The sequence below is a fragment of the Alosa alosa genome, chromosome 13, assembly GCF_017589495.1.
Source record: "Alosa alosa isolate M-15738 ecotype Scorff River chromosome 13, AALO_Geno_1.1, whole genome shotgun sequence".
NCBI classification, from domain to species: domain Eukaryota; kingdom Metazoa; phylum Chordata; class Actinopteri; order Clupeiformes; family Clupeidae; genus Alosa; species Alosa alosa.
The window spans coordinates 12,760,074-12,773,707 of record NC_063201.1 but is presented as its reverse complement, the minus strand read 5'-3'; the positions used below and the strand labels follow the sequence as shown (position 1 = coordinate 12,773,707).

The following is a 13,634-nucleotide window of genomic DNA, read 5'->3' as shown; positions in this document are numbered from 1 at the left end:
AATCACTGTGTCTTTTCCCCTAATGAGTATTGTGATTTTGGCCTCTCCCCCCTCTCTCTCTGTGTGTGTGTGTGTATTTATATAAATGTGTGTGTGCTGGCAGAAGTGACTGGTTAACGAGCAAGCTATAATGGTCTCAGATAAAAAAGAAAAAAAAAACCTCTGACAGGTGTGTTGTCGAGCTCCCTGGATCCCTGTAGGTGCTAATTGGCCCAGTCTTTACTTCGCTGCCATTGACCCCAACAAGGGGAACCTGCGGAGCCGACCAATTTAGTACTCAAAAAGAGCATTGAGGGATCACCAGTTCTGTTTATAGCCATTCTACGCCACTTGGGCTGAACAGCCGGACATAGTCCTCCATTGGAGGTTCCGCTGATGTGACGCGCTCTCCGGTTCTGCATTATTCATGGGCTTCTTGGACTGAGTTAAGTGGGACAGATTCTATGGGAAATTGAGGATGCCCTCTGTCAGGGAGATGACAGCAATATGTCAGTCCTGCCTTTCATTTCCTCATAGCCACACTTAAGGATCCATGTTGAGTTAAAATATCCTGATGGCCTGCAGCTGTTGGAGAGTTCCCTCCTTTTTTTATTTCAAACGGTAGTTGGTACATAAAACAACATTAGTACATAAACCATTATGGGAAAGTGTTCTGAAGACAAGTGTTCTGGAAGGGCAACACAGGTCTGATTTAATTTTGTTTACATTAATTAAAGACGAGGCCCTTTTGTAATATCAAGGTTGATTAAATGTTTAAATTAGAGCTTACAAATTACTTTTGAAAAGAGAGAGGTAGAGCAATTGTATGGCCAATTTTAGGATTTATAACTCCACTCCTCCCAGTTAATTTCTATTTTATGTATTTGTGTAGCGTCAGAGTCCTGGGGTAGGCAGGTAGGATTGTGGCTGACCCCTCCCAATGTGATTACATTACTTTGTTGTCACTTATGGTTGTCTGTCTCGTCCTAACATGTTGTCTATTTATTGTGTTATTGTATTTTATGTATTTTAATTATTGTATGTCATGCACCTTGAGTGTGTGTGTGTGTGTGTGTGTGTGTGTGTGTGTGTTTGTGTGTGTGTGTGGCATGATGTAGGCAATGTGTAGTATAACACTGACATCAACAGTTGGGTGGGGCTCCAGCAACACCTCACAGTGGAGAGTCTAAAGAGTGAAAGGAAGAAAAGTGACATTCTAAAGAGTCAGATACTCAATACACAATATGTGTGGTGTATTTCAGAATATTAAGTGTTGAAATCAAATAGATATTAGGAGTAGATTGTGGATTCTGGCTCAGGATCCTGTAGCTATGGAGGGACAGAGCAAAATGTTCTGTTTCACAGACAGAGAGACTAAATGCTGAGTGTCAACAGGGACAGCTGGTTAAACACTGAACAATTTCCTACAATTGATTTATTGATGTTGTCATTATTCACACACACCTCACATGTATTTGCTCCACACATGTCTCTCTCTCTCTCTCTCTCACTCCCCCACTCTTCCTCTCTATCTCCCTCTCCATCTCCTTGAGACAGTCGCAAAACAGTCAACTAAAGCCCCAGGTGTCTTCCCCATTTTATTTTCTGATTGCTCTGAAAGGCTGAGCTCGGCTGGTGTATTGCCTTCCTGTCCTCCTCTCCCAAAGACTTTAATAATGACACATGCTGCCTCGTCTACCTGGCTGATCTTGAGGCCTGATCATGCACACTGGTGATGAAAACTGGGTCTGTGTGTTCTTAGCACTTATAGTTGCTGCATTGTTCATGATCATTGTGGCATTTAGAGAATAGATAAATGATTGATATAGGTTTGTTGTTTTTTGCCACCTGCTGCTGTGTCGTAGATGTGCTGTGTGTTGTAGATGTGTCCCATTACACAATTTATGTCCTTCATGAGTACGTAGGTGGCCTGGTACAGCTTGTTAGGTCTGAACTATTAAGACATTTTTGAACAACCACCCGACCTACATTATTTAAAAAAAAAAAAAAAATCTTACTGTAATATATCATGAATCCACCATGTTACATGTGTTCAGTATTGTAGGTCAACATAAATCCAGAGGGAGTCAATTAACCATGGTCCCATTGTCCATTTCCCATGTAGAGTTATTTACATGTTAGAATTTCATATCATTATCAAATGTGGATCATGTTTCCATAGCCCATTACCCATGTAAGAGTTATTTACATGTTAGCATTTCATATCATTATCATATATATTGTTTTTTTTTTCTTGGTTTGGCCAAGGACGGCATTGGACTACACACTAACTCACAAGCATGGAAAAACTGTACGTTATACATTTATGCTGCATATATGATGCATAATGATGGATGAAGTGGCATACTGTAGCTGTAGCAGCATATTGTAGCATGTTGTAATTGATGTTCAAAAAGCCAAGGAGTTGTATTAGAGAGTGCTCCATGCCAAGTTATGGGTTCCCTAACAACAGCAGCCAATCACTGTCAGCCTTTCACTCTGAGTGGTTAAACTGAATTTTTCATTCCATCATCAAACTTTAATTAATTCCATAATGTCCATTACTGACTCATTTATTTTGCCATGGCAACCAGGGAGCTGATTTGCCTTCCGTTTCCCTGATGTTTGCTGTGTGTTTGCGGTGAGGCCGGTTCACAGCACTCACGCTCTGTTTGCATTACCGCTGCCACTGAGGTTGCATATAAATGCCGAGGCCAAACTATGCACATATCCACTTAACCTCAGGGACATCCTCCCTGCCTTCCTTATCAAGCTTCAGCAACCTTCTCTGCATCTGTGCAGCATCTGTGCTGTGTGCTGGGGATGTGTGTGTGCTGAATGAAGCACAGTAGAGATTTTAAGGTTGAACTCTAGAAACAAGGTTTCCAAGTTTGACTGTGCAAATGTTTTATATTTTTGCTATGAATGAATTCCAGTTTGGTTCAAATTAAGTTGGACTAAATAAACATGTTCTTTTGAAATGCTTTCTTTTGTGTAGTCAACCTTTTTTAAACCTTGTTATCAGTCAACTCCTTTATCAACCATGTATATTGTATTTACTCAATTTGATATGACTGAGAGACTGTTTTCACTGCATGCCATAATTTATTTCTGTACAATATTTTTTTGTTTAAATAATACATGTTTCATGATAAGGATCTGCTTGTGTCTGTTCACACAGTGCAAAGTGTGGGACTGGGACTCTAATGGCAAACACGACTTCATTGGTGAATTTGAGGCCACCTTTAAAGAAATGCGAGGGGCCATGGACGGGAGACAGGTAAAGTGTACACAAATAATCAAACAAACATGCCTAAACAAGTTTGACCATTCAACTCGCAGGGAAAGAAAAATTATATTTAGAATGTACGAATGCAATTTGTTGTAAAGCTCTAGAAAAGCCCAGCAATGTGTTGGAAAAATCCAGATGAATAAACTGTTTCCGTTTCACTAACAAAACAAAAAAGGAAAAACTTGCCATGGATAATTTGCTGGTATGTTATGTATAATGAGATATATATTCACCTGAATGCTTTAAAGTTACCTGAGATAGTAAGCAAGCTGGCTGGATATTAAGGGGCAGCCTGGATCCGCGTATCTTCTGTAGTAGACCTCAAAGTCACTGGCCATTCTTATAAATCACAGAAGTTGGTGTCTGTCTCCTCAGTCCTGTAATTAAAGACTGACTCAGTGATGCCAGTAATGGGTCAGCCTGCTGAGTAGGAGAGACGAGGCTCATTCATCACAAGCCCACAGAGTGGGATGGTGACATCTAATTCTGTTTGGGGGAAAAAAATCCACCACAGCGATATCTGTGTGATGATAGGAACTGTCTTTTTTGATAGGCCCTTTGCTTTTTGTTGTTTATTTGTTTTTTTATTATTTGGCTGTCCTGCCATACTTTCTCTTTTGTGTCTGTGCAACTTAAAGAGTTATCTGATGCTGTTTCATGAGCTTAGAGTAGTAGGGAGAGAGAGAGGGAAGAGGGAGGGGTTGGATAGTTTGAAGGGAGATCTGTTCCCTCTCATGGAAGATCCAAACTGCTCTGGATACTACTGTAGATGAGCGCAAAGAAGACGGACAGGTTTGTGCCAAGCAAGGGAAAGCAAAGGAATACTAGTCATCGTGGCTTTTGCATTTGTTAGGTGTGTGCGTGTATGTGTGTGTGTGTGTGTGTGTGTGTGTGTGTGTGTGTGTGTGTGTGTGTGTGTGTGTGTATGTATGTGCATGCATGCCTGTGTGTGTGTGTGTGTGTGTGTGTGTGTGTGTGTGTGTGTGTGTGTGTGTGTGTGTGTGTGTGTGATTATGTGGACCTCGATGCAATGGTAGAAATAATTGGTAGGCAAAAATCCTTTCACTCCCACTTATTATAGCCCCTAAATCTCAACCTCTAATGAAACGCCAATATATCTGGACAGCGACAGTATGTTGAAACTGGCCACAGCTGTCACCATTCTATGCCTGTTCCTCCGGGACTCCCTGAACATGCCGATGAATCACATCACTTCACCTCAGCTCACTCTGACTCGGAATGTCCTCCTTTTATTCTGTGTGTAACTCTGTGTGTGTGTGTGTGTGTGTGTGTGTGTGTGTGTGTGTGTGTGTGTGTGTGTGTGTGTGTGTGTGTGTGTGTGTGTGTGTGTGTGTGTGTGTGTGTGTGTGTGTGTGCGCGCGCGCACACAGATGTCCCGTCTTAGGCTCTGCCAGGACCAGTGAATGAAATGACAGGCAGACAGTTTTCATTTCACACAGCAGGTCTACCCAATGCGTTTCTGAATGTGCTCTCTCTTCTGAAAGACACTTCAGCTGGCATTGAGCTTAATTAAAAGACTGGCCGATAAAGACCGCAACAAGTGTGCACTGAGTTCAAAGTTGATGATGAATTAATTGTGGTCATTGAGGCCGACATTTACGGTATATGTTGAACGAAAATCTGTAGAACAAAATCGATCAAAATCGCAAAATCAGAGCAAATGGAGCAGCCTATATTAACCAGATGCCTTTGAGTGTTTGCCTATAATCTTTCCAGCACAGGACTGTGCATGGCCGAGCAGATGCCTTCTTATTACCACGCTGACAAGAATGGCACAGGGAGTAATTGGGTGACATAAAAGGATACTTTGTGGGCTCGCTGTGCAAGAGTTAGAGGCAATAGGGGCATTAAAACATGGCGCCCAACCTTAATCGGTTCTTTCATGGCTTTTATGACCATAAGCTTTTCTGGCCTGCTAACACGATCTTGGGTTAATGTTAATGTTTTGGAATGGCAGCATATCGCTATTTTGAAAAGTAATGAATGAAAAAGTAATCTAAAAACCCATGTTTAACAGGCCTTACATCTGCTGAGCTGTGTTAGGAAGAGGAAGAACCTTACAGGGCTTTTTGCATGGGTGCTTTTAAAAACAAAATGATTGCTTTTAGACTAAATATTTTTTTCAGAATTGCATCTTTCTTCTTGATATGTTATATATGGAAAGCTGCACAGCCATTAAATGGTTCATGTTTTTTTTTCCTTCTGTGGAAGGTAACAAAAGACCTGGGAGCTGTATCTCAATTGAGCAGGGAATCGCAGCCAAGTTTTGCTAATTATTTTTTAACAAGCACCAGGGCATCCTAATCAGTTTTCATTGTCACAGAGGGTATTGTTGTTTTGTGTTCTTTTGTTTAGTGACGAGCCTGGTACCTTAGCCCATTCTTTCCACTGGAGCAGAGCCTCTGATAAAGCCAGCTAGGAAGTCATTACACCATTTAAAATGCAAGCGCAGTCTCATGAAAGCTTTTCTCTCTCTCTTTCTCTCTCTCTCTCTTTCTCTCTTTCCATGATAGGTGCAATGGGAATGTATTAATCCAAAATATAAAGTAAAAAAGAAGAATTACAAGAACTCTGGGATTGTTATTTGCAATCAGTGCAAGGTAATGTACAATGCATGTCAGGTAAATGTCCACCCACTACCAAAAGATGGGGAGATGGCTCCTGTCTTTGTTTTATATGTCATACTTCCAGTGTATGTTGGGATGGATGCATTTCAGGAGTATATTTTATAGCAAATTCCAACTTTCCTCCCAAGGACCTTACACATGTTGCAGAAATGTTGTGTATATTATATAATTGATATATTTTGCTGTGGTTATAGAGGAAATTAATAATACTCTTTGTCTTCAACCAGATAGTGAAGCAAAGACTACTGTATCTTAGAATCAAAATGTGGTTAAATCACATTTGTGGGTTTGCTGTTGGATATGGCTTTGCACCAATTATGGCAAACTTTCAGTGTGATTATTTAAAAACACTAGCAGGACTTGGGCATCACACAATATACTGTACACGGAGCGTGGTGTTTCTTCTCAGACTCATATCCCAGCTGAACGCTGTTCACTGATGCGGTGTACACGGTCCATGTGCGGTGAAAAATAGATCAGGAGACAGATGCAGTTGCTGTTCTTTCATTTAGCTGACAATTGGCATCTTGATGGCCAATTAATGTCTGAATAACATTAACATTCCTCTGCTTCAAGGATAGGAATCTTTTAATAGCATTCTAATGATGTATACTTAATGACGTTTTGGGTTTTAAAGAAATTACTTTGTATTTCCAGATTATAAAGATGCATTCTTTCCTGGATTACATTATGGGAGGTTGCCAGATTCAGTTTACAGTGAGTATGAGAACTGAAACTGAAATGACAATAATGTTTGAACTTCTGTCTTTATTCTTAATCAGGTGTTAGAAATATGGAATTAATGGTCAAATTAGACACAGTATTAAAGAGACATCCTGAGAAAGGGAGTTGACCCTCCTCTTCTGGGTGTTGACCCTCCTCTTCAGGGAGTTGACCCTGTAAACTTCAGGTGTAATTATCTAATGTTTCACTCGCCTTTAAGATCTGTCTCCTATTTGGCGTAACCTTTACAACCTTGCTAGATTGCTAATTGAACATTGTCCACAACAAATGTAACTATGAATTGTGCATTGTTATGTTGTTTTGCGGTGTCAATATCTTGTACAACAGACGCGGTAGCGAAAATCTAAATGTCTAGCTTCTAGCGACAGCGTTTGTGTTGCAAACAAAATCAACCGAAGTGTGCTCAGATGACATGATAGACAAGGCACATCTGTGCTCATCTGTGCATCATCGTACAAAGCCAGCCCAAACAATTTAATTGGTTCAAACAGCTCTGGTTAGGGCACAGTTGCTTCTCAAAGGAACAAGTCCAGACAGAACTTCCCGACTTCAAATTCTGTGGGCAGGACTAAGTCCAGTCTGGCTTTCCGGGCCATCTTACTGGACCTCCTCACTGGCTTCTGGGGACGGCATGTTCTTGGAGCTTGCACTCCTTGTTCTCAACCTAATTCCCACAGCAACAGTTCTAGCTCTTGACCCAGTAGAGATACAGTCAGTGTGAGAGATTCACGCAAGGCCAATGTTACATTGTAATGTTTTGATATATCATTGGTGTGAAGTACAGTGAGCTCTTTAATGTGAACTTGAAAAGCAAAGATGAACCCTACAGTACGACGTAGTACTCCATTCTCGCTTAATGTTATTCTGTATTTCAATAGGTTTATATATCATGGCTTCAAACCAGTGGTTGAGCCATACCTTGGTCTTGAGGTCTGTTCTCAGCAATTATGAATAAGGTGCAGAGATATTAGGTGTATAACTGTCTCAAAGCTCCTCTTTGATTACCGCCTATCTGTCCAGGTTGCTATTGATTTCACTGCGTCTAATGGGGACCCCAAGAATAGCTGCTCGCTCCACTACATCCATCCATACCAGCCTAATGAGTATCTCAAAGCCCTGGTAGCGGTGGGGGAGATTTGCCAGGACTACGACAGGTGAGAGGCCAGATCCCTCGTTCTCTCTCTCTCTCTCTCTCTCTCTCTCTCTCTCTCCAAAAGCCTTGAGTCTGATCATTGTAGTTACTGTAAAAGATTGACTTGCTGGTGTTGTGTACTTGTTGTTTACTGTGTACCTTAAAGTAACTGAAAGAAGCTTAATATGGAGAGGGCATTCCAGTGGAGGTGAATAAACATGGACAGGTGACTCCAGTGTAAATAAATAAACGTAGGCAGGTGACTCCAGTGAAAAGAAATACACATAGACAGGTGAATTAAGTATAGCACTGTGCTCATAAAGATGACTGTGACTTTGACAAGTGTTACAATACATTGCCTTTTAAGGTATGGTTTTCAATTGGTTTTGCATGACGGCACTGGATTGACATACACAGGAGTGCAACACTAAATTGAACAAATCTAAATGTTCTTCTTTGATTTTGTAGTTGTAGATGGACATGTAATTAGCTTTCATTTTGGCAAGATTTTTTAACATTCTTGAAGGATGTAAGTAAGTAAGTCCTGTGCTCTCTTCATCCTGATGAAACATCTATGAAATCAAATCATTAGATAGATATATAGATAGATAGATAGATAGATAGATACATACATACATTAAATGCCTTTTATATGTTTCTATATGCTTTGTTCCTTAAAATCTGCAAGGTAGATGTATCTTTTAAGAGTCTAGTAATCAAGTATTTGGGATGCTGTGTGTAAAATAACAACAGAGAGGTATGCTATTACATTGAACCTTTGTCATTCACAAGCAAATACACCAAAATGATTGATTCCGTCTTGTGTTCTTTTGTATCCCAAGAGAGTTAGATAGATTAGCCTTAATGGTCTTGTTATGGAGAAAATGTGGCATTTGACATACTCTTCTTCACAGCAGTGCATTAAGATCAATACTTGCTTTATCCAGAAGATTAATCTCACAATAATGAAATTCTCCTGCAGCTCCTCCTAAAAGCGTGGTATTGACTCTATAGAAGCATGGGGCTATTAACGCTGATAAAAGATAGTCATGTGATTTCCCTTGTTTCCAGGTTATCTAACAAGTCATTTTTTTTTCTTTTCTGTTATACTTATGTACGTACTGTACGAACATTTTGACTGCTGAAACTGGGAACTGCATTGGTAAAGACAAACTCTGCAATATTGAAATTAAGCCAAGTTAAACAAGCTTTAATGTCAGTCTCTTGTGTTGTGTGATGTTAAAAACTTTGAAAAATGGGCTTTGTTGAAAACATAGTTTTGGAATTACTTTACTGAAAGACATTGAACTACAGCAAAGTTATCCTGGGCAGCAACTTCAAACTACTTCTTTAAAAAAAGCTCAAATTGACAATGTGCATGTGATACGAAATTATGACAAAATTAGTCACACAAAGCAAACAGTCACACACCAGCAAATATGCCGCTCAACTACTTGACTACTTGTTTGAATAAGTCATACATGACCCAAACAAATGAAATACCCCCATTATTCATGCAGAAAGAGAAAGGAATCATTTTTATGTTGCACATTGAATTGCCTCTTTGCATAAAACGTACTATATGAATAAACTTGCCTTGCCTTGCCTATGGTCCATCAGTCAAAAACCTGGCTTCCAAAAATTAGAGGTGTGGTATTGCACTAAGCAGGATCAGTGAGGCAGATAACTTCTAAACTAGAAAGCAACACATTCTCTGATAATTTGAACATTTAATAAATGGCAATAATCAATTTTGCACATGCACTACTACACCAAGGTCAAGTCTGACGAATGCATTACCTCAGCAAGTCAGCATCACAGAGGTCAGGAGGAAAGAGAAAGGGGTCGGGGCAGATCAAAGAGGGGTCAAATAACACTGAAATTGGGTTAAGAGTCCCCTACTATATCTAAAAGCCTATTCCCATTCTGTCACTATTTACACTCTGACTCGAGAGTAGTCTCTCTAACTTTGTCAGGTCACAGTGAGAAACAGAGAGAAAACATTGCTTTGCCTGCAGAGACTCCTGTGGTGCTGTGGGCATATAGGTGGTTGAGACCATTTTAAGTAGGACAGAGAGAGAGAGAGAGAGAGAGAGAGAGAGAGAGAGAGAAAGAGAGAAAGACACATAGAGAGAAAGAGCTCTCTCCTCTGAAGTTTCTAATGTTTCATGCTTTGTTTGAAAGCCTGAGTCATTCTGTGGCCCTGAAAATGCTATACCTAGTGTAGAGGATTAGATGGGGATAGCACATCCTTTGAATGTGCAAGGAACTAGCAGCAATTATGTTATGTTGATACGCCATGAATGAAAATGAGTCTCCTACAAATTGCTGGTGAGGAACTCTAATTCCTTGAGGTGAAGTGGGGGCAGTTAGTTGTTCTGTGCTTACCCAAGTTTGTTATTTATCTCTTTCCAGCGACAAAATGTTTCCCGCATTTGGCTTTGGTGCTCAGATACCTCCAGACTTCAAGGTAATTTCTTGTGAGGGTCCGAGTCGAACTGTGTGCTCAGTGCCAGTTAAGGTTGGTTGGGTGTGCAAATGGTAATTAACAAAGTATTAGGTGATGTAAACAAACACTTTGTCTTACTTAGTGAGGAAATGGATTTGCACTCCATTCGGTTGGCACTGTGCTGGATGTTATGAGGGGAAATATTATTGTCTGACCAGTTTTCTGTAAACAGGCAAGAAGTTGAAATGCCTTTGCTTTCACCCCTTCACCAGTTTGACAGATTTGCCCTTGGTGTAATGAGATATGCTCTCTCATCAGGTCCTATCTTTTTTAGGTCTCCCATGATTTTGCTGTGAATTTTAATGAGGACAACCCAGAATGCGCAGGTATGACTTTCTCTTTTATCTTGCAAACAACCATATGGTTGATGTGCTATATTTAAATCTGTTGCTCTTCACACAAATGATGCTGAAGGCACATCTCCCCTAATATCTAGGAACACACAGGACTTGGGTTTTTGGGTCTGGTTTGTGGGCTGTATGTTACGATAAGGACAGAGGTATAATAAGTAGACATGCCTGGAAGAGTTTTTCAGGATGAATTTGAATACTCTGCCAGCTAGCTTGCATACTCAATACCTTGGACCACCATCTTCTTACTATGAACAAGAAAGAAAATACACCACAATGTATACAATTGACTGATACTTTATTAATCATTTACAGGAAATTTCTTTGTTACAGCAGCTATGCATCATCAGAGTACCACAACACTCACACTACATCCAACATTGCATGACCATGCCTATTTAATGCACATAATATGCTGTCATACTGAACTACACATAGTGGAGCGGTTAAGTTCAAATAATGAGAAGTATTGTGCATTTTATGACTAAAGCATGACATTTTGTTCAGTGTCTCTACACACCTTGAAGTTTATTTTCAGACGTGGAGCCACTTCAGATCTGACCTCTGTGGCTAGATATTTGCTGTATAATATACACATCTTTTCCACTGCACTGATTACGTATGATGGCGTTACACTCCGAAACATCGGAAATGAATTGCCTTTTTTGTTTCGGGATGTTTTAATTGACGATTCTACCTGGCCGACTGAGATTCTCCGAGATGCATCAGGGAACCATGGAGACGCATCTCGGCGCAGAAGGAAAAAACACCGAGGAAAACAAGCCGGGGCCCGTAACAGATTGCGGAATAGAGCTCATAGGCCTCCACTGCCTAGCATTCTCCTAGCCAATGTCCAGTCTCTTGTGAACAAGATGGATGAACTAAGAGCGAGGATACAGTTTCAAAGAGACATCAGGGACTGTAACATTCTATGCTTTACTGAGACATGGCTAACTGAACTTGTTCCGGACAGTGCCATCACTCCGGTGGAGTTTTTTCTGCTGCTCGCTCTGACAGGACTGAGAGGAATCTGGAAAATCGAAAGGTGGCGGTGTTTGCATCATGACGAACAGCAAGTGGTGTGATCCTAGAAATGTCACCGTTCTCTCAAAGTCCTGCTCGCCTCATCTAGAACATCTAGCGATCGTCTGTCGACCCTTCTACCTGCCCCGTGAGTTTACTTCGGTAATATTCAACGCTGTCTACATTCCTCCACAAGCCAACACAGATGCTGCGGTTTCAGAATTGCAAGAAGTGTTAAATAGACAACAACACACGCACCCTGAAGCTGCGCTTATTGTGGCCGGTGATTTCAATCAAGTACATCTGAACCGGTCCATGCCTGAATTTATTCAACACATTCACTTCCCTACACGTGGTGACAACACACTGGATCACTGCTACACACAGTTCAAGAACAGTTACAAAGCGAAGTCTCTACCAGCTTTCGGAAAATCAGATCATGCCGCTGTTTTCCTACTGCCTATGTACAAACAGAGAAGTCGGACGGACCCCCCAGTGACGAAGGAGGTCAAGCGCTGGACTGACCAATCGGAAGCCAGGCTACAGGACGCCCTTAGCAACGTTGACTGGGAGATGTTCAAGACGAACTCTGCTGACATCAATGAGTTTACGGAAGTATCATTGAGTTACATCAATATGCTGACTGATTCCATCATCCCAACTGTAAAGATCCGAAGCTTCCCTAACCAGAAACCATGGGTGGATAGAGAAGTGAGAACGGCATTAAAGACACGCACCATGACTTATAATGCTGGGCTTATTTCAGGGGATATGACGGATTACAAAGCAGCATCTTATAGTTTACGTAGTGCAATTAAAGATGCTAAGCGGCGCTATAGAGACAGAGTTGAAGCTGATTTCTTGGAGGGTGATCCAGCACGAGTGTGGAAAGGACTCCGAACCATCACTGGCTTTGAAAGAAAGTCCCCTCCTATGATGAATGTGAGTAAAGCCCTCCCTGATGAACTTTTTTATGCTCGCTTTGACATGAAAAACACAGACTATATTGGACTAGCTGCAGCATGTGAAGCAAATGAGGATGCACCTTTCTGTGTCTCTGAGGTCGATGTGAGCAATGCCTTTAGGAGGGTAAATTGTAGAAAAGCTACTGGACCGGATGGAATTTCTAACAGGGTTTTGAAATCCTGCGCTGCTCAGTTAGCTCCTGTGTTCACTTATATCTTTAACACATCATTGGCTCAAGAGACAGTTCCTACTTGCCTCAAGCAGTCTGTTATTGTTCCAGTACCGAAAACAAAAAGTCCATCATGTCTGAATGACTACCGCCCAGTAGCCCCTGACGTCTACAGTGATGAAGTGTTTTGAGAAGCTTGTGAAAAACATTATCTGCTCATCCCTCCCTGCCTCCTTCTGACCCCCCCTCCAATTTGCTTACAGAGCCAACAGGTCTACAGAGGATGCCATCTCAAACCCTCATGCACACCACCTTAACTCACCTGGAGGAGGGGAATGGGAATTATGTGAGGATGGTGTTCATTGACTTTAGTTCAGCATTCAACACGATAGTACCTCTCACCTTGGTCACAAAGATGAAGGCCTTAGGACTGAACACCACCCTGTGTCACTGGATATTTGACTTCCTCACCAACCGCTCATAAGTGGTTAGAGTGGGGGTCTGACATCTGACTCATTAACCATCAGCACTGGTGCTCCCCAAGGCTGTGTTTTGAGTCCACTGCTGTACAACATCTACACACATGACTGCAAAGCCAACAGTAGTCATACCTCCATCATCAAGTTTGCAGATGACACAGTGATCTTGGGCCTGATTAGTAACAACAGTGAACAGTTCTACTTGGATCAGGTTGATGAGGTGGCACAGTGGTGTCAATCTAACAGCTTGACACTGAATATCAATAAAACCAAGGAAATGGTAGTGGATTACAGAAGGCAGCAGCAGAACTACAGTTACACCCCACTAATGATCAACCTGTAG

General features: G+C 41.2%; 1 protein-coding gene across 1 annotated transcript in view; it reads left to right on the top strand.

Annotated features, from left to right (window-relative positions):
• The window catches only part of cpne4a (copine IVa), a 60,295-nt gene that overhangs the window by 32,408 nt on the left and 14,253 nt on the right, over positions 1–13,634 (top strand). The window contains exons 8-13 of the mRNA XM_048261272.1: positions 3,161–3,259; positions 5,806–5,892; positions 6,577–6,636; positions 7,684–7,817; positions 10,211–10,265; positions 10,579–10,630. Of these exons, the coding sequence (XP_048117229.1) occupies positions 3,161–3,259; positions 5,806–5,892; positions 6,577–6,636; positions 7,684–7,817; positions 10,211–10,265; positions 10,579–10,630 (487 nt within the window). The remainder of the gene's footprint in view (positions 1–3,160; positions 3,260–5,805; positions 5,893–6,576; positions 6,637–7,683; positions 7,818–10,210; positions 10,266–10,578; positions 10,631–13,634) is intronic.